This window comes from Bos indicus, chromosome 1 (assembly GCF_029378745.1).
Source record: "Bos indicus isolate NIAB-ARS_2022 breed Sahiwal x Tharparkar chromosome 1, NIAB-ARS_B.indTharparkar_mat_pri_1.0, whole genome shotgun sequence".
NCBI classification, from domain to species: domain Eukaryota; kingdom Metazoa; phylum Chordata; class Mammalia; order Artiodactyla; family Bovidae; genus Bos; species Bos indicus.
The window spans coordinates 46,791,163-46,816,287 of record NC_091760.1 but is presented as its reverse complement, the minus strand read 5'-3'; the positions used below and the strand labels follow the sequence as shown (position 1 = coordinate 46,816,287).

The 25,125-nt window shown below is 40.6% G+C and overlaps 2 protein-coding genes across 4 annotated transcripts in view; both read left to right on the top strand.

The window, feature by feature from the left end:
- The window catches only part of RPL24 (ribosomal protein L24), a 47,708-nt gene extending 39,802 nt beyond the window's left edge, over positions 1 to 7,906 (top strand). Inside the window, exons 1-6 of one of the 2 annotated variants that reach the window (XM_019973511.2) lie at positions 2,311 to 2,444; positions 2,576 to 2,651; positions 3,166 to 3,276; positions 5,913 to 6,049; positions 7,100 to 7,163; positions 7,783 to 7,906. In XM_019973511.2, coding sequence (XP_019829070.1) covers positions 2,440 to 2,444; positions 2,576 to 2,651; positions 3,166 to 3,276; positions 5,913 to 6,049; positions 7,100 to 7,163; positions 7,783 to 7,863 — 474 coding nt within the window. In that variant the 5' untranslated portion in view covers positions 2,311 to 2,439 and the 3' untranslated portion in view covers positions 7,864 to 7,906. Of the gene's footprint in view, positions 1 to 2,310; positions 2,445 to 2,575; positions 2,652 to 3,165; positions 3,277 to 5,912; positions 6,050 to 7,099; positions 7,164 to 7,782 lie in introns of those variants that run through there. The other variant, XM_070792291.1, reaches the window with a different exon arrangement.
- Positions 7,907 to 9,450: 1,544 nt separating this feature from the next.
- The window catches only part of ZBTB11 (zinc finger and BTB domain containing 11), a 33,962-nt gene continuing 18,287 nt past the window's right edge, over positions 9,451 to 25,125 (top strand). The window contains exons 1-3 of one of the 2 annotated variants that reach the window (XM_070790938.1): positions 9,451 to 11,381; positions 21,162 to 21,397; positions 22,214 to 22,445. In XM_070790938.1, the coding sequence (XP_070647039.1) occupies positions 11,072 to 11,381; positions 21,162 to 21,397; positions 22,214 to 22,445 (778 nt within the window). In that variant the 5' untranslated portion in view covers positions 9,451 to 11,071. The remainder of the gene's footprint in view (positions 11,382 to 21,161; positions 21,398 to 22,213; positions 22,446 to 25,125) is intronic. The other variant, XM_019973363.2, reaches the window with a different exon arrangement.

The following is a 25,125-nucleotide window of genomic DNA, read 5'->3' as shown; positions in this document are numbered from 1 at the left end:
ATGGAGAAGCTCTATACACTCAGCAAAAACAAGACTGGGAGCTGACTGTGGATCAGATCATGAACTCCTTATTGCAAAATTCAGACTTAAATTGAAGAAAGTAGGGAAAACCACTAGGCCATTCAAGTATGACCTAAATTATACAGTGGAAGTGACAAATAGATTCAAAGGATTAGATATGATAGTCAGAGTGCCTGAAGAACTATGGATGGAGGTTCATAACATTGTACAGGAGGTGGTGATGAAAACCATCCACCAGAAAAAGAAATGCAAAAAGGCAAAATAGTTGTCTGAGGAGGCCCTTCAAATAGCTGAGAAAAGAAAAGAAGCAAAAGACAAAGGAAAAAAGGAACGATATTCCCATCTGAATGCAGAGTTCCAAAGAATTGCAAGGAGAGATAAGAAAACCTTCCTAAGAAACAATGCAAAGACATAGAGGAAAACAATAGAATGGGAAAGACAGATCTCAAGAAAACAATAGAATGGGAAAGACAGATCTCAAGAAAATTAGAGATACCAAGGGAACATTTCATGCAAAGATGGGCTCGATAAAGGACAGAAATGGTATGGACCTAACAGAAGCAGAAGATATTAAGAAGAGGTGGCAAGAATACACAGACGAACTATACAAAAAGATTTAATGACCCAGATAACCATGACGGTGTGATCACTCACCTAGAGTTAGACATCTTGGAGTGTGAAATCAAGTGGGCCTTTGGAAGCATCACTACCAACAAAGCTAGTGGAGGTGATGGAATTCCAGCTGAGCTGTTTCAAATCCTAAAAGACGACACTGTCACGGTGCTGCACTCAATGTGTCAGCAAATTTGGAAAAATGAGCAGTGGTCACAGGACTGCAAAAGGTCAATTTTCATTCCAGTCCCAAAGAAAGGCAATGCGAAAGAATGTCCAAACTACCACACAGTTGCACTCATTTCACTGCTTATTTAACTTACATGCAGAGTACATCATATGAAATAACAGACTGGATGAAGCACAAGCTGGAATCAATCTTGCCCTTATGGCAAGAAGAGAAGAGGAACTAAAGAGCCTCTTGTTGAAGGTGAAAGGAGAGTAAAAAAGCTGGCTTAAAACTCAACATTCAAAAAACTAAGATCATGGCATCCAGTCCTATTACTTCATGGCAAATAGATGGGGAAACAATGGAAACAGTGATTTTCTTTTACTGGGCTCCAAAATCACTGCAGATGGTGACTGCAACCATGAAATTAAGACACATGCTTCTTGGAAGAAAATCTATAAGCAACTTAGACAGCATTTTAAAAAGCAGAGAGATCACTTTGCTGACAAAGGTCTGTATATACAAAGCTATAGTTTTTCCAGTAGTCATGTATGGATGTGAGGGCTGAGCACCGAAGTATTGATGCTTTAGTACTGTGGTGCTGGGGAATACTCTTTACAGTCCCTTGGACTGTAAGGAGATCACACCAGTCAATCCAAAAGAAAATCAGTCCAGAATATTCATTGGAAGGACTCATGCTGGAACTGAAGCTCCAATACTTTGGCCACCTTATGGAAAGGGCTGACTCAACGGAAAAGACCCAGATGCTGGGACAGATTGATGGCAGGAGGAGAAGGGGACGACAGAGGACGAGATGGTTGGATGGCACGACCGACTCTATGGACATGAGTTTGAGCAAGCTCTGGGGGATAGTGAAGGGCAGGGAAGCCTAGCATGCTGTATTCAATGGCGTTGTAAAGAGTTGGATATCACTGAGCGACTGAACAACAAATCAAATGCTGAAATTATCTAGCATCACAAAGTGTTTAAGCGATCCAGGCATTGGCCCTCCTGGTGGGCCTGGGCAGAGAGGTGCCTTCTCCAGACAAGGTTTTCTTAGCAACCACCGGCGGCCAATCCACCTCTCCACCCCCAATAGGTGGCAGCTGAGCAAAGAACTCCTCCACTCCTGGCAGTCATCATTTCGCAATACTTCGACGCTTACTTAATAGAGATTTAGTAAACTGAAGAAATCGATGTATGCAAGTGCTTTAGCACGAGTGCTGGCAAAATGAGATTTTAGATTTTACCTGCAGGGTATTCATCTGTGCATCATTAAACTATGATAAGTAGAGGAGAAAGGAGCCCCCCCCGCCCCCCTGCAGTTCACATTTCTTGCAGTAGGACGTGGCTCTTCGAATTACTCAAACCAATTGCCTGCCTGCCTACCTGCTTGACTGTCCTTCCCACTTTGCCTGCAAAGGCTCGATAGCCTCTAGCGCAATTACTCCAGGAGAAGCGGGCAGCAGCTGGGGAAGTCTAGACTTGTGGCCCAGGCGACGTGACGTCATCACAGAGAGCCGGGGTTAGGGAAAAGAATTGTGGGAGGAGAGTGCCTTCCCAGGACCTTATAAGGCCTCTTCCCATAATCCTTTCCTTCTCTTCGCCATCTTTCTTTCTCCCCGGCAGTAGCAGCCATGAAGTAAGCGGGAACCCTGCATCCCAATCCTCTTCCATCTTCGCTCTGAGCGCCTCTCCGGCATCCCAGGCATGGCCTCTCCTAGCCGAAGATACCCGCCATCCCAGCTAATGGGCTTTCACTTTTCGTTACAGGGTCGAGCTGTGCAGTTTCAGCGGGTACAAGATCTACCCAGGACATGGGAGGCGCTACGCCCGGACCGACGGGAAGGTGAACGGCCGCGTGGGCTAAACGTACCGTGTACTTCTAAGGAAAGACCGGTCTCATTCGGTCTAAGCCGGGTCCTTTACCACGTCATTGTTGGTCCCTGAAAAGCTTGAACCGGGACCCTGTGTGCAGTATTTGTCAGAAGCCTCTAAGTGAATCAGTCTTGAGCTTGATCAAGGGTAGATCAGGTCGGAAGTTAGGGGCTTGTATAATTTTAATGTTCCGGTGTAACAGCAGTGGCCCAGAGAGGTATCTGGCTATTTTATGGAAATCAGGTCCATCTCAGGAGGGGCAGGATCCCTCCCACAATTTGACACCCCACCCCTCAGTATGAACGTAGGTTTGCTCCTCTCGGGAAAAGACAGGCCCAAACGCAGAGACGGTTTCTTGCCAGTTCTGTGACACAAGCCTTTTGGTCTGCGTGGATCTCAATTTTGTAAAATGAGAGGATATCACTAGAATATTGACTTACTAATAATTTCAAGCTCAGGCTCCTACTTTGAACTTGTCATGACAGGTTTTCCAGTTTCTTAACGCAAAATGTGAGTCGGCATTCCTTTCCAAGAGGAATCCTCGTCAGATCAACTGGACTGTCCTCTACAGAAGAAAACACAAAAAGGGACAGTCGGTAAGTGAAACGCACTTTGTTAATGTTGTTCTAAAGTTGCTAAACCTCTTGAGCGTCAGTTGCTGCTTTATAAAACTAATTAAATGAGACTGTATGTGAAAATACTCTATAACTATTGAGCATCAAACAGTAAAGTGAGAATGATTGATAAAAGGATTGCCTCCTTGTATCTTCAGCTCACAGTAAAAATTGAGTTGAAATTTGACAGCATCCCCTTTCCAGAGTGAGTAAATTACATAAAGCTCACGTGAGTTATAGGGCACTATGGACATGTTTAAGATGTTTGAGTGGAAACTAAATAGTTCTTACGGAAACTTGTTATTGGTTATAATGCTTATAGAATTATTCCTAATGTAGGTATCATATCGCTAAGTCTTCCAGCATGTTAGTTTGTTCTTAAGACTGGATGTGTTTTTAATTTATAGCCACACAGCCTCTTTGTTGCTGCTCTTTGTTTTTGTGTAGTTGGGGTGGGCTTCTCCTTGGAAAACGCAGGCTCTAGTTCTGGGGGCTCAGTAATTGTGTCTCACTGGCTTAGTTGCTCCAGGCAGGTGGAATCTTCATGGGCCTAGAAGGGAACCTGTGTCCCCTGCATTGGCAGTGGATTCTTAACCACTTTACCACCAGGGAAGTTCTGTATGTGTTTTTTGGAGTGGTCTTTTAGGTTGATGAAAGAGATTTTTGAGAAAAAGTTTGAGTGACATGGCAAGAAAATTATTATGGGAATTCAGAGGAAAGGAGAATTCTAAATTAAAAGTGAATGTGGGGGGAAAAATGTGAAGAAGGAAAAAAGGCTGGAAAATTCCATAAAGGAGCATGGCGGGTTATAGTCCATGGGGTCGCAGAGGCAGACACAGTCAGTCAACAAAGTTTAACACAGTATTTTTAAAAAACTCGTGAATGTGACATTAGGATTAGGATGGCCCTTATCCAAACAGGGGGAGGGGTGGTGGGAGGAATTACAAATGTTGGTGGTGGTGTGGAGAAATTGTAACCCTGCATTGCTGAATGAAGATGGTGCAGGCACTGTGGAAAGTGATTGGCAGTTTCTCAAAAAGTTAGAGAATTACCATCATATGATCCAGCAGTTCCAGTTCTAGGGCTGTATATATTCGAGAGGATTATAGGCAGGGATTTGAACAGATAAACATGTATGGTGATATTTGTAACTATTATAATGGAAACAATCATATGTCCCATCAGTGGATGAATGGATAATAAAATGTGATGTGTGGGTACTAAGTCACTTCATTTGTGTCTGTTGCTTCAGTCATGTCTGACTCTTTGCAACTCTGTAGGCAGTAGCCCACCAGGCTCCTCTGTCCATGGGATTCTCCAGGCATGGATACTGGAATGGGTTTTCGTGACCCACCTCCAGGGGACTTTCCCACTCAGGCATCGAACCTGTGTGTCTCTTAACATCTCCTGCATTGGCAGGCGGGTTGTTTTCTACTAGCCACCTGGGAAGCCCTTATTTAATGGGTGCAGTTTGTTGTATTGTGAAAAAATATTTGAGACAGAAATGGTGTTTGCACAACACTGCAAAGGTACCTAATGCCACTGAATTATACACTTAAAAATACTTTAGAATGATCAACTTAAAGTTGTATATATTTTACCACAATAAGAAAATATATTTTTAAGTGGATTTGAGAAATTATAAATAGGTAAATACTAGCATTTTATCCAGTAAGATTTCATCTTTATAAAGTTTAAAATGAGCATTTGACTAACCACAAATGTGTCCTCTTTTCTCCATATGTCCCATTAAAAATTTTAAGATATTTTGCATATCCCTGCCTTAATAAACAGTTCAAGTATATTTTATTTTTCCTTGGACTTAAAGGCAAGATCTTTCTTCTCATAAGTACTGTATTATAGATTTCTGGTATAGAATCTGCAGCAAATGTTTGAATTATGTTGATACTCCAACATTCCTTAACATTTGGTGGCTTTCCTGTCTTAATCAGTTTTCTAACTTGACTGTTTCTCCTAATGTCAGTATTTTGAGTAAAAACAAATCAGAGTTTGAGGTTAATTTTTTTTCCAAAAGCACATTCTTTATCATGAGCAATCATACTAAAATTGCTTTTAAAGTACTGTTCAGTTAATTTTCTTAAGAGTTTAACTTTGTCTTTTTAAATAAAGTAGTAAATAATCAGGATTAACCAATTTATAATTGGAAAACTTACCTGAATATTGCAGTATTTTATATATAGATGCTTTAAAAATATATTTGTATATCTCATTTCAAATAATTGCATGAATTGTTTTGGGAGGTTTTTTTATTTTTGGCAGTGCTTTGCAACATGTGGAATGTCAGTTTCCCAACCAGGGATTAAACCTGAGCCCCTGGCAGTGAAAGCTCAAAGTCCTAACCACTAGACCACCAGGGAACTCCCTGGTTGAATATTCCTGTGGTCTGAATTGTGTTTCTCCCCAAAATTCCTTGACCTCCAAGGTCAGGAGGTGGGACCTTTGGGAGATGAAACAGTCATGAGGGCAGAGCCACCATGAATGGGATTAGTGCAAAAGGTCCAAGGAAGAGCTCCTTTGTCGCCTTCTGACATTTCATTTCTCTCCCATATTCATGAAGCAAGGCTTCTAAGCATGCTTACCATCTTTTTGTTCTATAGGAAGAAATTCAAAAGAAAAGAACTCGCCGTGCAGTCAAATTCCAAAGGGCCATAACTGGTGCTTCTCTTGCTGATATAATGGCCAAGAGGAATCAGAAACCTGAAGTTAGGAAGGCTCAACGAGAACAAGCTATCAGGTAATAAATGTCACTATGGGCCATTTCAGTTATATGGAATTTAGGGTATGTATGGGTTTACAGAACAGAATCTTAATCTGATGTTATTTTGTGTTGTGATACTTGAATCTTTATAAGGATTGTCAGTTGTAAATGTTTGTGTTTAATAATACAGAAGTTTATACTATAAGTCTAAATGATTTGTTGAAATTCTGTATGCAGTTATAAAGGTACTATACAGTTTCTAATGTTAAGCTGATGTGGTTAATTACATTTGTTATTAAATCCTTTGGATTTATCGTACAAATAACTGCAGATGGTGAAGGAATATGTTATTTCTACTTTCCGCAAACACTGCTGCTGCTAAGTCGCTTCAGTCGTGTCCGACTCTGTGCGACCCCATAGACAGCAGCCCACCAGGCTCCCCCGTCCCTGGGATTCTCCAGGCAAGAACACTGGAGTGGGTTGCCATTTCCTTCTCCAATGCAGGAAAGTGAAAGTGAAGTCGCTCAGTCGTGTCCGACTCCTAGCGACCCCATGGACTGCAGCCTACCAGGCTCCTCCGTCCATGGGATTTCCAGGCAAGAGTACTGGAGTGGGGTGCCATTGCCTTCTCTGTCCCCAAACACTAGCCTTTTGTTAATAAGCTGTACCCTTAAGGGGTAAAGTGCTTTTTGCTTGTTATCAGTTCAGTTCAGTTCAGTCTCGTCCAACTCTGTGACCCCATGAATTGCAGCACGCCGGGCCTCCCTGTCCATCACCAACTCCCGGAGTTCACTCAAACTCACGTCCTTCAAGTCGGTGATGCCATCCAGCCATCTCATCCTCTGTTGTCCCCTTTTCCTCCTGCCCCCAATCCCTCCCAGCATCAGAGTCTTTTCCAATGAGTCAACTCTTCGCATGAGGTGGCCAAAGTACTGGAGTTTCAGCTTTAGCATCACTCCTTTAGAATGGACTGGTTGGATCTACTTGCAGTCAAAAAAAGTGCTTTTTGCTTGTTATAGCCTTTTGTTAATAAGCTGTACCCTTAAGGAGTAAAGTGCTTTTTGCTTGTTGTTTTTAACTCCGCAGGGCTGCCAAGGAAGCAAAAAAGGCTAAGCAAGCATCTAAAAAGACAGCAATGGCTGCTGCAAAGGTAATTGTCAGATTGTCTAAGATTTCTCATTTAGAGCAACAGGAGGATTTATTTTTAACCCAAATTGTGGTAAATTAAAAATTTTTTAAGGAATTTAGTGTAAGGCTTTAATGAAAATGATGTCCATGATTGGTTTTTAGGTGAGTGATTCAGGACTCCAAAGAGGTCCTTTGCTAGAGCCTTAAATGTGTCTGTAAGTGTTATATAGAAATGAGAGAAAGGCAGAGTTTATTTTGAAATACTTCCAAGTTTTCAGTAAAAATTTTCTGTAATTTTTTAGAATTTAGTCAGTTTTTATCAGTGTTAAACCATTTAGATAACCATAGTAAAAATTTCAAAACCAGGAAATTAGCATTGGATCTTTTTCTGTTCTTAGGATATAATTGAGGATCCCCCACTGCATCTAGTTGTATCTCAGTTACTTCAGTCTTCCTCTTTGGCTTACATTTATATTTCATATAAAGGTAGAATTTTAACTTGAGCGGAGTTCTTTATATTAGGAACACAAATAATTAGGAACGCAATCTAGGATACAAACAATATGGGCATAAGAGCAGTGACTGAAAGAAAAGAAAAACTCAAATGGAATAATGCCACATAACATGTTCTCTTTTTACAGGCTCCCACAAAGGCAGCACCTAAGCAAAAGATTGTGAAGCCTGTGAAGGTTTCTGCTCCTCGAGTTGGTGGAAAACGCTAAGTCGGCAGATTGGATTTTTGAATAAAGATCTGACTATAACTTAGATTGTGGTGGAATTTTTACTCTTAAAGCAGGCATGTTTGGCCTACACAGTAATAGTAGTTAAGAATTTAAGAGCTAAGTATTCTTTAAAGAGTTCATTTCTCAGGAATAATGCCTCCTACTACTCCTAATACAAGTCTCTTAAATGGAGAGATGTTAAATATTCATCTTTAAATAAGATCTGTATGGTTAAATGCAGTTCTTACTCACCTGAGGCTGTAAGGACACGTTATGTTGCATTATGTAGATTTTAGACTGCCTTTTGTTGTATAGATTGTAGTCCAGGTTGATTGCTAAAAGATGTGGGTTTGGTTTTTTTTTTTTTTCCTGTCACTTCTGTTTGCAAAAAGTAAGCGTTTTTAATGGGCTGTTTTCTTGTTAAACTACCCTTTTCCATGATAGACACATTTCATTATTGGGGATGCCTTTGGTTCTCTAGTATCTCACCTTTTAACCATTAGCTTATAGCTGAGCTAAAACTACTTAAAACTCACCTGTATTATCTGCTCTCGCTTCCAGAAAATAAGCTTAAATGAAGACTACACTTTTGGAGGGAGGAAGGGTCTGTGGTGTGATGCTTGTGGCACCTTAGTTCCCAACGAGGGATCAAATCCCAGGCCCATAGCATTGAATTTGCTCCTGGACTGCCATGGAATTCCCTAAGGATGCAACCTCTTGAGTATTAGAAAAAATAGTTCTTGAGCTGGGAGTCTGACAGAGCTGTCCTTAAAATTGCAAAAATGTCTCGATGTTCAGGTTACAAGTCACTATATTATGTAATTGTTATATGAAAAAAATAGTAATCATAATTGGTGTTAAGAGGCTTGCACATCTATGAAAATTAGATCATCCAATGTACCAGCACTCCACACCACCAAGTTGCAAGGATACAACAAGAAATAAGCTATATCCTCTTGAGAAATGTGATTTTATATATAGGAATAGTTAAATTTTTTTTTTTTTGGCTGCACCCTGTGGCATGTGGGATCTTAGCTTCCTGACCAGGAATGGAACCCACACTCCCAGCATTGGAAGGCTGAGTCTTAACCACTTGACTCCTGAGGAAGTCCCTACTGTAATTTTTTTTTTAATGAAATTTTAAGAAAAAAGGTCAATCAAAATACTCAACATGAATACAGAGGTACATGTTCTTTTGAACACAATAAAATGTCCCCTTAAAGCACTGCTTTTCCCGTCTTAAATGTCTAAAATGGAACTGCCCTATTCTGATTATCTTTCAGTCATGAATAGCTTGAAGTTTAGGAAGATATAAACACTAAATGAAACTGTCACTCAGTCGTGGGAACCCCATCGACTATGGCTTGCCAGGGTCCTCTGTCTATGGAATTCTCCAGGCAAGAATACTGGAGTGGGTTACCATTTCCTTCTCCAGAGGCTCTTCCCGACCCAGAGATCCAACATGGGTCTTTCTGGTATTGCAGGCAAGTTCTCTACCATCTGAGCCACCAGGGAAACCCAAAATACTAAACACCTGTTCTCATAGGACAGGAAGTTTTAGCTTTTCTCAGTAAGACCACTGGACCAGTTGTATAACATTTTATTAAAACCTTTCTCTATTGGCTCAAAGGCACAAGAGAATCTCCGGTTGTGTTTGGCATGAGAGGTAATTTCTATTTCTAACTTAGCTTCTCTTGGCCGTCCAGAAATTGTTTACTTAACATTTTAATCTATTTACATCAGTTTTAAAAGACGTATATTTCACACTGAAGCATTGAAACATACACATCCCATGGAGAGTGGATTTGGACATCAGTTTTGGGGACGGATGTATCTCCACCTTCTCACACCTCCCTCCCCTAGCTGTGGTCTGAAATGAGTGGCCCTAAGTAAACCCCAGGCCTGGTAGTTGTATTTTTCCTCGGACTGGGAGCTCACTTAGCTACAGCCAGAATATTGAAGTGCCTTAAGTATGCCGTTTGTTAATTGCTGCAGTCCCCACTGGCAAGTGCCTTGGAGACCTAGTATACCCCGCTTTCTGAGCCCACTGCTTTCATCTGCAGTCGGCCCTCACCTGTCTCCGCAGGGCTCAGCGCCTCAATCAGCGACTGCAGACCTAGGCAGGGTCAGGAGAGAGTTGGCTTTCAGGCTCCAGTAAAGCACCTAAGTGCCAGACCCCGGATGGTTTGGAATGTCGTAGGCCTGAGTCTCCTAACTGCTAGGCAGACTCAGTCTACGGAGAGATGACCAGGGCGACCCCTCCCGTCTACCAGTGAAAAATCTGACATAGGACCTACATCTCACCTTGGAAAGTGCAGTTCGAATCGCCGTGGCCTTTGGTGCATTCAGTATATGTTGGGTGTAAAACCGAGTGTTTTTCTTCCCCAAACTAAAAAAAAAACAGTGCTAGCTCATCTTCACCGCTCCTTGCCAACATGATTGACTTAATGGGTAAATTGTCACTGCGTAAGCTGATCACTGCAGAATTATCCACGGGTAGTTTGGAACCAGCAGTATCTTAGAAACTATAGTAACTCCTACCACGGATGGATTTAAGTTTTGTAACACTTGACAGGAAAACTACATTTCCACGTGAAAGGACTTTCTTTGGTCTTATATTCAGGGGCTGTAGACCTCAGTATTTTGTGTTTTATGTTTTTGGTTGTCTCAAAACGCAGACGGAGAAGATTCCATTGCACCTTGGGGTATCAGACAGGGTTAACTGCCCAGCAGCTCCTACACGTGCTCAGAGCAAGGGAAAGAAGGGGGAAATAAAAAAAGGGAAACTGCCAGGACTTAATATGTCTGCTCAAACTCTCTTGGCTCTTCCAGGCAGGGCCTACCCGCTTCCAAAATGTCCGCCCGCAGTCCTGACGTCACTCAGTCGGCTAGATCAAGCCAGAAAGCCATGGCGCTCCAATCAGGGTTCAGCTCCCTCACCCACTGCCCTTGATTTGCGTCACTTCCGGTGGTGCAGCAGCCATTTTGTCAGTCGCCAGCGGATACCGCGCGCTGGAGAAGTGCAGTTCCTCCTGGTTACCAACTCGTCCGTTCTCACTCTGCGCTGCGGGCGCCGTCGAAGAGCACTCACTGTAGATACAACCGGTCCTTCCCATAGTACCGCCGCTGCTGTTGCATCCGCCCGGAGCTAGTGCTCTGTCTTCCTTCCCTGCCACTGACAGGCGCCTTCAGGGAGCCGCCGTCAGCGATGTCAAGCGAAGAGAGCTACCAGGCCATCCTGCGCTACCTGACGAACGAGTGCGAGCCGTACGCGCCAGGCACCGAGGGCAATGTCAAGCGTAAAATTCGCAAGGCGGCCGCTTGCTACGTGGTGCGGGACGGGACCTTGTACTACCAGCGGCGGCAACGGCACCGCAAGACGTTCGCCGAGCTGGAGGTGGTGCTGCAGCCCGAGCGGCGCCGGGGGCTCATCGAGGCTGCGCACCTGGGCCCAGGCGGCACTCACCACACCCAGCATCAGACCTGGCACGACTTGTCCAAGACGTATTGGTGGCGAGGTACGACCTCGCCCGCGGCGAGAGGGAGGGCGGGCTGGCGGCTCGGTTCCAGGCAAGGCCCGCAGGCGACGGCAGGCCCGTCTTGCATCCGCGAGTGTGAGGTTCCCCGCAGCCTCCCCGCGGACTCCACTAACCTATCTAGCCTAACCTGTGCCCGGCGGCTAAGCGCCCGCCAGGCATAGCCCAGAGGGTGGGGGACGCGAAAGGAGCCGCACTTCCCACAGGAAGGAGGCCGGGGAAGCTGGGGGCGGGCCCTGGCCTGGGTGGGGCGAAGGGGGCTTCCCCGGGGGCCGGACCAGCAGCGGGGAGGGGCCGGGACGCGCGGGCTGCCTTGGGCCCGCCTCCTTCGGCCGCGCGGGATGGGGCGGGTCCTTCTTAGCAGAAGCTTCTGGGCGGCGGTTGCGGATGCTGCGCTTTAAGCTCTTGTTTACGCTGGTGGTTTGGGGGTAGCACGGTCTGCCCCCAGCCCAGCCGCTTTCTGCGATGCCTTCCCCTAGCTTGTCGGCCAGTGAACTTGAGGTTTTGCGGACCTACTTACCAGGGTTCATGATTGTGCTATACCGCGGCGTGAATAAGGAATCATGCAATTGTGTGCAGCAGTGATTTCGAGTGACTGTTGAACCAATCATTTGAGCCTAGTTTTTAGGATAGGAATGTAATAGATGCTCTCAATTCTGGATATTTTAATGTCCTTCTCTCTGATATTGGGAAGAGCGCTTTGGAAACTGAGGCACTACGTCAACCCAGAAAAGATGCGGTTTCTGTGATTGTTCTGGTCCGGGGGAGTGTGGCTTTAAGTTTAATTCCTTGGGAGCCAGGTTAGGAAAGGAGAGAAAGGACCGTTGGTTGGTTGTTTTTTACCGCCCTCTCCAAAAAGTTGATGAGTATTCAGACTGTTTGGTTATCATTAATAAAAGTTTGCAGGCCTATAGAAGAGGTTTTGTTAGGAAGGATTCCGTATGGCTCTACAGAAATGAATTTACCGTAACTTACCTGTGAGTTAGGAAGTTCGACTACTGAATAGTTTCTCGAAGTTCTTTTCAGTTTATGAAATTTGTTAAATATTTCGTTTTGCTGCTTTCGTGTTTTCAAGAACAGTCCAGCTGTATGTTCTAAAATGCTTTCCCTTAATTTATATTACATTTTAAACCAATATCTAAATTGAGTTCCTGTAAAGAGACACAACTGTGAAGGAATAATAAGTAAATGCTGCAGTTTGTTAAGATTGATTTGTTTAGAGATAGAACAAAGGTCTCAGGTTTAATATTTTTATGGCATGTTAACATAATTACAGCTGAAGAAAAGACAGGTCAAGTTTTTACATGCAAGTATAGTGCTGAGCACTTATCTTCACATATTTGTGTATATGTGTTCAGTTGTGTCCGACTCGTTGTGACCCCATGGACTGTACCCGCTAGGCTGCTCTGTCCATGCAATTTTTCAGGCAAGATTTCTGGAGTGTGTTGTCATTCTCTATTCCAGGGTATCCTCCCAACCCAGAGATCCAGCCGGTTTCTCTTGCCTCCCCTGCATTGGCAGGCGGATTCTTTACTTTTGCGCCACCTGGGAAGCCCTGTCACCTATTAAGCTTCATCAGACCATGTAAATTGGAAACATTTATGTCTCTGTATTGCAGATGGGAAAATCAAAAGCACTAGGAGCTGACCTTTGGGATTTCAGACTTTACTATTATATGATGCTAAATGGAGTTTAATGTTCAGAATTTTCTTCCCTAAATTGATTATCTGTGAGTGATAGCTAATCCAGTATTTTGGTTTTTTTAGTATGCAGTGTCTTAAAAGACAAAAACTCCTGAGACTGTGTTTATGTTCGTTTTTTTAAAATAAGAAATACATTGACGGTTGTGTAGAATTTTGAAGTCCTTGAATGTCCAGACAGCTGTTCTCTTAAGTTTTGTACTAAACTGCAGAACTCAGAGGCTCTGAGATCCTTTAAGAGAATCCCCAAAGTCAAAATTATGTTCATAATACTAAGGTATCATTTTCCTTTTCACTCATTCTCTCAGGAGTATACAGTGGAGTTCTCCGAAGACTATATCACATGTGCTTTATGGCATTATATTGAATGCATATATGATCGTGTCTTTTGTTAAACGACACTTTAAAAAGGCAAAACTATAAAGTAGCACTGCTTTTCTCACTAATTTTTTTATGTTTTGGTAAATAGTATTTTTCATATAAATGCTATTTTTGTTAACATGTAATGAGTTTATCATACTATTTTATCTCATTTTTTTTTCTTATTAATATGAGAATTCATAGTCAATAAGTATCAGAAGAGTTTGCTTTTGATTATTAGCTATTCATTTTGATGTTTCTTACATGAACACTTTGCTTGTTTATTTGTTTACTATAAGTCTATTAAAATTAACAACACTAGGGACTTCCATGATAGTCCAGCGGTTCTCTGCTTAGGGAACTAAGATCCAGCATGCCCCTCAGGGCAGCTAAAAAGAAAAAAGAAATTAACAAAACTATATATAGAGAAAAATCAACATCCTTAGACCTGGAACTAATATTGTTAAAACAGATATTTTTAATTATTAGTTTTTAATGTGTCATACACTGCAAATGGACTCTCAGATTTATATTCTAAGTCCTGTAGACTATCTGGGCTAATAAGATTTGGAATGAATGACAGAGACGACAGAATGATCTCTGTTTGTTTCCAAGGCGAACCATTGAATATTACAGTAATCCAAGTCTATACCCCAACCAGTAATGCTGAAGAAGCTGAAGTTGAACAGTTCTATGAAGACCTACAAGACATTTTAGAACTAACACCCCAAAAAAGATATCCTTTTCATTATAGGGGGCTGGAATGCAAAAGTAGGAAGTCAAGAAACACCTGGAGTCACAGGCAAATTTGGCCTTGGAATACGGAATGAAGCAGGGCAAAGACTAATTTTGCCAAGGTTTGCCAAGAAAATGCACTGGTCATAGCAAACACCCTCTTCCAACAAAACTAGAGAAGACTCTACACATGGACATCACCAGATGGTCAACACCGAAATCAGATTGATTATATTCTTTGCAGCCAAAGATGGAGAAGCTCTATACAGTCAACAAAAACAAGACCAGGAGCTGACTGTGGCTCAGATCATGAACTCCTTATTGCCAAATTCAGACTGAAATTGAAGAAAGTAGGGAAAACCACTAGACCATTCAGGTATGACCTAAATCAAATCCCTTAAGATTATACAGTGGAAGTGAGAAATAGATTTTAGGGTCTAGATCTGATAGAGTGCCTGATGAACTGTGGACAGAGGTTCGTGACATTGTACAGGAGACAGGGATCAAGACCATCCCCATGGAAAAGAAATGCAAAAAAGCAAAATGGCTGTCTGGGGAGGCCTTACAAGTAGCTGTGAAAAGAAGAGAAGCAAAAAGCAAAGGAGAAAAGGAAAGATATGAGCATCTGAATGCAGAGTTCCAAAGAATAGCAAGACGAGATAAGAAAGCCTTCCTCAGCGATCAATGCAAAGAAATAGAGGAAAACAAAGGAATGGGAAAGACTAGAGATCTCTTCAAGAAAATTAGAGCTACCAAGGGAACATTTCAGGCAAAGATGGGCTAGATAAAGAACAGAAATGGTATGGACCTAACAGAAGCAGAAGATATTAAGAAGAGGTGGCAAGAGTACACAGAAGAACTGTACAAAAAAGATCCTCATGACCCAGATAATCACGATGGTGTGATCACTCACCTAGAGCCAGACATCCTGGAATGTGAAGTCAAGTGGGCCTTAGAAAGCATCACTACGAACAAAGCTAGTAGAGGTAATGGAATTGCAGTTGAGCTATTTCCAATCCTAAAAGATGATGCTGTGAAAGTGCTGCACTCAATATGCCAGCAAATTTGGAAAACTCAGCAGTGGCCACAGGACTGGTAAAGGTCAGTTTTCATTCCAATCTCTGTCCCAAAGAAAGGCAATGCCTAAGAATGCTCAAACTACCGCACAGTTGCACTCATCTCACATGCTAGTAAAGTAATGCTCAAAATTCTCCAAGCCAGGCTTCAGCAATACGTGAACCGTGAACTTCCAGATGTTCAAGCTGGTTTTAGAAAAGGCAAAGGAGCCAGAGACCAAATTGCCAACATCCACTGGATCACGGAAAAAGCAAGAGAGTTCAGAAAAACATCTATTTGTGCTTTATTGACTATGTCAAAGCCTTTGACTGTGTGGATCACAATAAACTGTGGAAAATTCTGAAAGAGATGGGAATACCAGACCACCTGACCTGCCTCTTGAGAAATTTGTATGCAGGTCAGGAAGCAACAGTTAGAACTGGACATAGAACAACAGACTTGTTCAAAATAGGAAAAGGAGTACGTCAAGGCTGTATATTGTCACCCTGCTATTTAACTTATATGCAGAGTATATCATGAGAAATGCTGGGCTGGATGAAGCGCAAGCTAGAATCAAGATTGCTGGGAGAAATATCAATAACCTCAGATATGCAGATGACACCACCCTTATGGCAGAAAGTGAAGAGGAACTAAAAAGCCTCTTGATGAATGAAAGTGTAGAGTGAAAAAGTTGGCCTAAAGCTCAACATTCAGAAAGCAAAGATCATGGCATCTGGTCCCATCACTTCATGGGAAATAGATGGGGAAACAGTGTCAGACTTTATTTTTTTGAGCTCCAGAATCACTACAGATGGTGATTGCAGCCATGAAATTAAAAGACGCTTACTCCTTGAAAGAAAAGTTATGACCAACCTAGATAGTATATTGAAAAGCAGAGACATTACTTTGCCAACAAAGGTTCGTCTAGTCAAGGCTATGGTTTTTCCAGTGGTCATGTATGGATGTGGGAGTTGGACTGTGAAGAAGGCTGAGCGCCGAAGGATTATTGCTCTTGAACTGTGGTGTTGGAGAAGACTCTTGAGAGTCCCTTGGACTGCAAGGAGATCCAACCAGTCCATTCTGAAGGAGATCAGCCCTGGGATTTCTTTGGAAGGAATGATGCTAAAGCTGAAACTCCAGTACTTTGGCCACCTCATTCGAAGAGTTGACTCATTGGAAAAGACTCTGATGCTGGGAGGGATTGGGGGCAGGAGAAGGGGACGACAGAGGATGAGATGGCTGGATGGCATCACTGACTCGATGGATGTGAGTCTGAGTGAACTCTGGGAGTTGGTGATGGACAGGGAGGCCTGGCGCGCTGCAATTCATGTGGTCGCAAATAGTCGGACATGACTGAGCGACTGAACTGAACTGAACTGAGTAAGATTTGATCAGTGTAGATGCCAAGAAGAAAACTATTTCACAGTCAAGGATAGTTTACTGGAATTCATTAATTATGCTGCTTTTTCCAGAATGCTGCCCTCATAAACACTGCCATTATAACCTGGTACTTGGGCCAGTTTGTAGCAACTTCAGTTGTTTAGCACAGTGAAAAACTCTGACTGAATGTCTAATGTTGACATATAGCAAATTTATTTAAGAATGTAAAATGTTAATAGATATAATTGTCTTCTCACCCCTTTATTTTATTCTGTATTGTAATCGTATGCTGGAGTTTCAAAATAAATGACTCCCCTGACTCTGTCAAATGCTGACTCATGGGGATCTACAGTTAATGCAGAATGTTAAGAAAAAAATTGAATTAATAGAAAAAAAGATTAAGCTAGCAAAATCATGTAATAGGTTAAATTAGCTATAGGCAGAGCTTCCTACCCAAAGAACTGACTTGTTCTATGAGGATAAATCAATGCTGCCATTATCTAATCTAGAAAAAGAGGGTGTAATCCTTGAAAACCCATCAAGAACTGGGTCTAGGTAAATACAGCTGTAACTATTTTGTAACTTTGAAGAAAAAAACAAACAAACCTGAGTGACTAATACAGGAAGGAGCTAGAAATAGGAGCCAATACTCTGGGCCTCACCACTGATGGGGAGGGGAGAGGTTCTTGAACAGTTGACAGGAGCAGATTGTTCATTCTGGTAGATTTCTAGAGCAGTGGTCCTCAACCCTGCACAATTTTGCCTCCTAAAGAACATCTATGTCCAGAGAATTTGGGTTGTGGTAACTGGTGGTGGTGTTTGTGGGGTGGCTATTGACTGACCTCTGGTTGGGTAGAGGCAGGGATGCTCCTAAACATTTCACAGTATGCAGGACAGGACAGCCTACTTAACTTCTCCCTGCAACTTCTCCCTGCCCCCCATCAAGAAGCATCTGGCCCAAAATGTCTACACTGTTGAGACTGAGAACAACTGAGATTGAGTGAGAAACTGTTCTTCAGGTTGTTTTTATCAGAGGTCATTTACCCACTGGGCTCAGTAAAGAACCTCTTAATGCTCATCTGGTATTTTATGTAGAGATTTTCAAGGTACCAGAAAAGTTGACCTTTGAGCACTTTCTAACACTTATGTAGTAGTAGTAGTAGTTAACTTATATCAGACACTGTTCAAAGTGACTTAGAAATATTAGTATTTTATCACTGTGACATTCTGTGAGGTAAGTGCTCTTATCCCCATTTTGCATATGGTGATTAACACACAGGCACAGAGAGGTTAGTAACTTGGAACATGGTCAAAAAGCTGGTCAGTGGATTCTAATTTTCCTGCATTAAGTAGTTTTCTGCCCCTTGTAATTACCCAGTCTCAAAATGAAAATACTCAAATATGTTAATGTCTCTTCAGTGATTAATTTGAGTCAGATTCTTTCAGCTTAATCAGCTCTAGGCAAGCTCCAGAGATCAAGTTCCTGAATCTGTAAGGCTGGATTTGAAATGATCCCATCAGAACACCAACACTTGAGTTAAAGGACCTGTGAAACAGGATTATTTATTTGGACAACTGACCCACTCTAATATAGTAATTAATCATTTTTTGTGTGTGTGGAACTTCTCCTTGTATTTTTCATTCTTCTTTAATTTTTATCTTGGCTGCACTGGGTCTTCTTGTGGTGTGTGGGCTCTCTAATTGTGGAGCGCCGCCTTCATTCCCTGGCACCTGTGGAATCTCAGTTCCACAGCCAGGGATCTAACCTGATTCCCCTTCTTTGGAAGACAGATTCTCAACCACTGGACCACCAGGGAAGCCCCAGTAGTTTTCTTTTTGTTCATATGCTTTCTGTGTAATTTCTCCAGTGGTTTGAACTCAACTGGTTTTAGTTTGATTAATGTCTGCTGTATGCAGAATATGCTGAACTGTGTAGCATTGTAAAATTTTTTAGAAATACAACCAAAGTTAATTAGAAGAAAGCTGTTTCTTCTTGTCATCTTTATTTTGGACTTGGAGATTTCCAGAGCAGCTCTTTATTTACTAGTATGGTTCTTACTTAGAAATATATATATATATTCTCTTACCTGTTTCTTCTCCCACTCACATACCCATGGGTTCTTTTACCACTCTAAGCTTTTGTAAGTGTACAGTTCAGTGACATTAAATGCACACTGTTCACATTGTTGTGCAGCCATCATAGCCACTCATCCTCAGAAATGTTTCATTTCAACCCATTTATTATCAATCTGTTAAAACTTGCTTGCTATAGCTAATACAGGTGTAGATTTATTATTGACTTTAATATTTTCAGAAACTAGACTATAAGAACTCTGTTCTTCTCTTATTTGTGCACATATAAATACCTTTCTTATAAAAGTTGATTTAACTAATATTTCTTGATATATTCTGAGTGGGGGGGTGGTGAACAAATAAATTGGGCAGATTTCTATGTTAACAGGTTACTGTAGAACTCAGCTTCTAATATGATGAAATTCATTTGTATAGCTATAAAATCAGTATAATTTTCTGAATTTATTCTTCCAGTGTATACTTTTCTTTTTTTTAGTAAGTGTGGGAAACATATTTACTAAATTTCTCAAATACAGTTTGAGAAATTTACTCAACTACTATGTGAAAGTTGAAATTCAAGGAACTTAGTATAATTTGTCATTTTGAAACTCTTTTCAGGAATTTACAATATAAGGCTTCCCTGGTGGCTCAGCTGGTAAAGAATCTGTGTGCAATGCAGGAGACCTGGGTTTGATCCCTGGTTTAGGAAGATCCCCTGGAGAAGGGAAAGGCTATCCACTCCAGTATTCTGGCCTGGAGAATTCCATGGACTGTATAGTCCATGGGGTCACAAAGAATCAGACACAACTGAGTGACTTCCACTTTTCACTTTCTGTATCATTTTAGGTAACAAATCTTTTCATTTGCGTTTTACTTGGGGTTTATGGGAGAAGTTTCTGCCATAGGGATGGATAAATAGCATCCTGGCTCAATGTTTCAGGGTACATAGCATGTCCTGAAAACCACATGGCTTCTCGGGGCAGACTTACGTAGTTTACTAGAGGTGACTTAACTTTTAGGGCTTCATTTTCCTTGTATGTAGAATGACAAGTAATTGGTGGTCCTCCCTTAACAAGTATGATGGAGAGGGTATGTATGCATGTAAAGTATTCCTCCCTGCTTCCTACTCTTCCCTGAACCCCCCAGCATGCTGAGTTGGAAATTGAAATGTAAAATAGGGTTTTGTGAATGGTTTGTGTATAATCAACTTTTGTTAGATTGTGTATTGTTGTTCAGTTGCTCAGTCATGTCCCTCTCTTTGCAACCCCATGGACTGCAGCACGCAGGCTTCCCTGTCCTTCACAATCTCCTGGAGCCTGCTCAAACTCACGTCCGTCGAGTCAGTGATGCCATCCAACCATCTCATCCTCTGTCATCTCCTTCTCCTCCTGCCTTCAATCTTTTCCAGCATCAGTGTCTTTTCCTATGAGTCGGCTCTTTGCATCAGGTGGCCAACATATTGAAGCTTTAGCATCAGTCCTTCCAATGAGTATTCAGGATTGATTTCCTTGAGGATTGGCCAGTTTGATTTCCTTGCAGTCCAAGGAACTCTCAAGAGTCTTCTCCAACACCACAGTTCAAAGATTGTGTATACTGTTATTTAATAAAACCCTAAGATCTCTGCTTTCAAAGATGAGATTTTACACCCATTACAAGTTTTGGTTGTGATCCTGTACAGGTTGCAGATTGGCTCCACCTGTTTTTTTTCATCTGCAGTTCAGGGTAAAGGACATTATCCCCCTGGCATATAGCATGTTCCAGGACACATTCAAGTACACATGCACTTGAATGTCCTTTGAGGGGACAGGGAATTAAAGCTTCTGATAACACATGACATTCATCATGTCCGTTCATATTCCACTGACCAAGGCATGGTCAGGGCTCATGTTCATAGAGTGGGGTGTCATTAGTATGAGCCACAGTATTACTGTTTATAAAGGGCTGCAGCTGCTAAGTCGAGTTAGTCATGTCCGACTCTGTGCGACCCTATAGATGGCAGCCCACCAGGCTCCCCCGTCCCTGGGATTCTCCAGGCAAGAACACTGGAGTGGGTTGCCATTTCCTTCTCCAGTGCATGAAAGTGAAAAGTGAAAGTGAAGTTGCTCAGTCAAAGCAGTTGAATATTGACAATTTCATATAGTTCCTATTGCATAAGTGAGTTGAATCTGAAGTGGAAATGGGCGGTGCTGCATAATCCTTTTATGATGAGTAAATGCGTGGTAAGAGTAAACAACAAAGCAGTCTGTCAGCATGGAAACAGATTGTCATTTATAACATATCTTTGAAGAAAAAAATGTATCTTAAAATGTTCACTCTACATACTTTATGGGTATGTGTGTGTCTGTACACATGCACTTGAATATGCATTAGTGTACAAAGATTAAATAATTAGTGTAATCGTTAGTTTTCAAATGACAGCAGTATCGAATTTGACTAGTTAATTTTTATTTCATTGTAGGTATATTAAAGCAAGTCAAAGATTACATTAAACAATGTAGCAAATGCCAGGAGAAACTAGATCGCTCGCGTCCTATATCGGATGCTTCAGAAATGCTGGAAGAATTGGGACTAGATCTTGAATCTGGGGAAGAAAGTAATGAATCAGAGGATGACCTGAGCAACTTTACTTCGCCTCCAACTACAGCATCCAAGCCTGTGAAAAAGAAGCCAGTATCCAAACATGAACTTGTGTTTGTAAGTGGAGCTTTCCATTCAGCTTTTACATCTGTAACTAGTGTGTTAGTATTTATAGTATTTTTTCTTGAACCTCTAAAACTGCTTCCCTGTTGGTACTGTCACTGTTAAATGTGCTGAAGTGTTAGTCCTCACTTCTGTCAGACTCTTTGCCACCCCATGGGCTGTAGCCCACCACACTCCTCTGTCCATGGAATTCTCCAAACAAGAGTACTGGAATGGCTTGCCATTTCCTTCTCCAGAGGAGCTTCCAGACTGGAACGCTGGTCTCCCTCCTGCATTGCAGGCAGATTCTTTTACTATCTGAGCCACCAGGTACAGGTGCTAAATGTTCGCTAATACTGCCTCTTCCTTAATCATAAATTTTCATGTTGTTTCTCCTTATAATGTAACTTGTTGATTTGCTGTTAAATTATTCCTCCCCTCGTCTTTTTAATTGGTGTATTGGTACAGGTAGACAGAATACATTTCTGGAAGCAGTCTGTGGGTCATGCAGCAAGGTAAACTTAAACTGGCTAGGTCTTTGTTTTTTTGCCTGCATTAATGTCTTACATTATCAGATAAATTTCTGACCAATAAAAGGAGGCAGTAGGAAATGAGATGTAGGTTTTCATTGGATCAAGTAAAGTGAACATAGCGGAAGATGGTGAGTACGACTTATCTTTTTATTTAAATACATAGGTAATAAAGAATATTGGACTATTCATATTAGTGGAATTTTTACAAATGAATAATGTGTCTTGTTTTAAATTTTGTTAAGGGTGAGAATACAAATGATATATAATGCAACTCTTGGTCTCCAACTTATTTTGATAGGTTGACACCAGAGGAGTAGTGAAACGTTCTTCTCCAAAACATTGTCAGGCTGTCTTAAAACAGCTGAATGAACAGAGGCTCTCTAACCAGTTCTGTGACGTTACTTTGTTAATTGAAGGAGAAGAGTATAAAGCTCATAAATCTGTTCTGTCAGCTAACAGTGAATATTTTCGAGATCTTTTTATTGAGAAAGGAGCTGTTTCCAGTCACGAGGCAGTGGTGGATCTTTCTGGTAAGAATTTTCTTTTTTTTTCTTTTTTGGTAAGAATTTTCTGATACTCGTTGTTAATAAGTACATACTGGAAAAAGGGTGTGTGTATCTTACAAACTTAGGATCTGTGCTCAAGTGGAAGAAGCCCATTTATAGCATCAGACTAAGCTTAACTGTAAGCTCCTTCCTTTTAGAAAGGTTTCCAAGGTAGATATATGAAAAGCCTGTCATTTCCTACCACTGCCTGTTAGGCAAGAGAGTGGTAGCACTAGTAGAATTTCTGTGATTTACATTGTTAAAACAGTTTGAGAGAAATCTGTAACTACACCAAAGTTATTACACTAAATAAATATATTATTTTAAAATTGACTGACTGAATCTTATGTTTTGGACATATAAAACACTTCTATATGTCTATTGTTTTTCATTTTTTAAGGTTAATAATCATCATTCATGTAGATTTGATAATAACGTCAGTATAGAATACTCAGAATTCTAGGTGTCTTTTTTTTTTTTTAATTATCATTATTATTGTAAATGAGTAATTTGACTTTCCTTTGGCCTCACTAGAATTTATATATTGGCTTAGGAGTCAACAAATGAAAATTTAGGAAGCATTAAAATAGGTAACCTTATTTATACATTTTCTTATACTGTTACTTTGCTATAACTCTTAAATAAGTGACGCCACTGGGTGAACTGTCATTTCCCCTTTCTAAAGCAAAAAAGTGACTTTATTCGGGTATATAATATTCACCTAGTTAGCCACTGAACCTTTTCTATCTTACTCTGGCGAGTTAAATTCATATATTTTTTCTTAATAGTAGCTGTATGTTTAATTACTAAAAAAGATTTCTCAGGTATCCACTTTGTGCAGGGAACTGGCCAGGCTCTAGGGATACAGTGATGAACAAGAGCTTTTATGAAGCATAGAGGAGCATTACATTCTAGATTTGATATTTACTTTGGTGATTCAGAGGAGAAAATACATCTTATTCTGGGCCATCTGAATAATAAAACTTATCACAAGTGTAGTCTTGATATATTAGCTTTGAAATTTTTTCCTTATCTTCCTTGCATCTGAAGCAGAAAGAAGAATGCTGCTCTTTTGTTTCTCAGCAGCTTATAGCAAATGAAATCTCTGCTTCCCAGATAACTGCAGCACAGCATCCTATTATTATTTCAGGAAAATACCTCGGTTATTCTTCATTCCATATGCTTATTTTTATATTTTGTTCAGCAAATAGCAATAGCAAGTGAAGCAGACATTATTAAAATCTTTGATTTTTAAATAGACTAATTATATGTAAATATTTAAAAATGATAAAATGTACATCTGTTTTCTTGTTACCTACTTTAATATTGTTGAATTCATTGTTTATGCTTTCAAAAATTTCTTCCCTACTCAGTCATAAAGGTACTTTCATGTATTGTCTTATAGTTTCTCATTCATATTTAACTTTTAATCTGTTTGGAATTTTTTTAATGGTGTGAGATAAATATTTGATTTCATTTTTTTCCATTTTGATAACTTGTCTCAGAATTTATTGAAAACTTCCTCTTCCTACCCATCCACCATGCAAATTCTCTTAAAAAACAAATGTTCACATGCTTGGTACTGATTCTACATTTTTTTGTAGTCTGTTGGTTGTCTCTTCCCCCCCTATTATTGCTTGGTCTACCTTATCTTTATAATAATAATGGAAATCTTCACCTTTGTTATTCTGGTGAGTCTTATTCATAGCCCTTTGCTCTTTCACATAAACTTAAAGCAGGCTATCTACTTCCACAAAAGGAAGAAAAATGTATTTTGATAGGGATTATATTGAATTAATAAAGTTTTATATTTTTCCATAAAAGTCTTGCACATTAAAAAAAAATTGTTTCTTTATTTGGCTATTCTGGGTCTTAGCTGTGGCCTGTGGGACTGTTAGTTATGTCATGTGAACACTTAGTTGGAACATGTGGGGTCTAGTTTCCTGACCCATGGTATCGAACCCATGCCCCCTGCATTGAGGGCATGGAGTCTCAGCCACTGGACCACCAGAGAACTCCCTTGCACATCTTTTGTTAGATTATTTTAAGGTAGTTTATACTTTTTGATACTATTATAATTTTTTAAAATTATATAATCTCTGATTTATTTTTATTAATTGTTGATTATTAAATACAGTAGTACTGCTTAATTACCTTAGTCATTCAGACATCTACCTGTAGATTCTTTGAGATTTTCCATATAAAACAAATATATTATGTGCTAATAGTAATGGTTTTGTTTCTATCCTTCCAGTCCTTATATTTTTAACTTTTTCCTGTTACTTTACAGTGCCATTTAGAACCTCAAAAAAAAAAAATAGCAGTTGAATAGAGGTAGTGATAAAGAGTTCACTTATTCCCATTCTAAAGAAAAGGTGTTTTTGTTTTTTTACTGTGAAATATATTGTTTGGTAAATGTTTTAAATAGATAATCCTTTACCCTCTTTAACATTAACGAAATTCCCTTTGAAATGAATGTGGACTTACCACTGTACTTTTTCTGTGTCTGTTGAGACCATCTTTTTCATTCTGTTAATGTGGGAAATTTTACATGGGTTTACTAATGTTAACCCAGTTTTTCATTCCTGAAATAAATCCACTTTAGTCACAACATACCATATTTTGTACAAACTGCTTAGAATGGTTTGTACAAACTGGTTTAGAG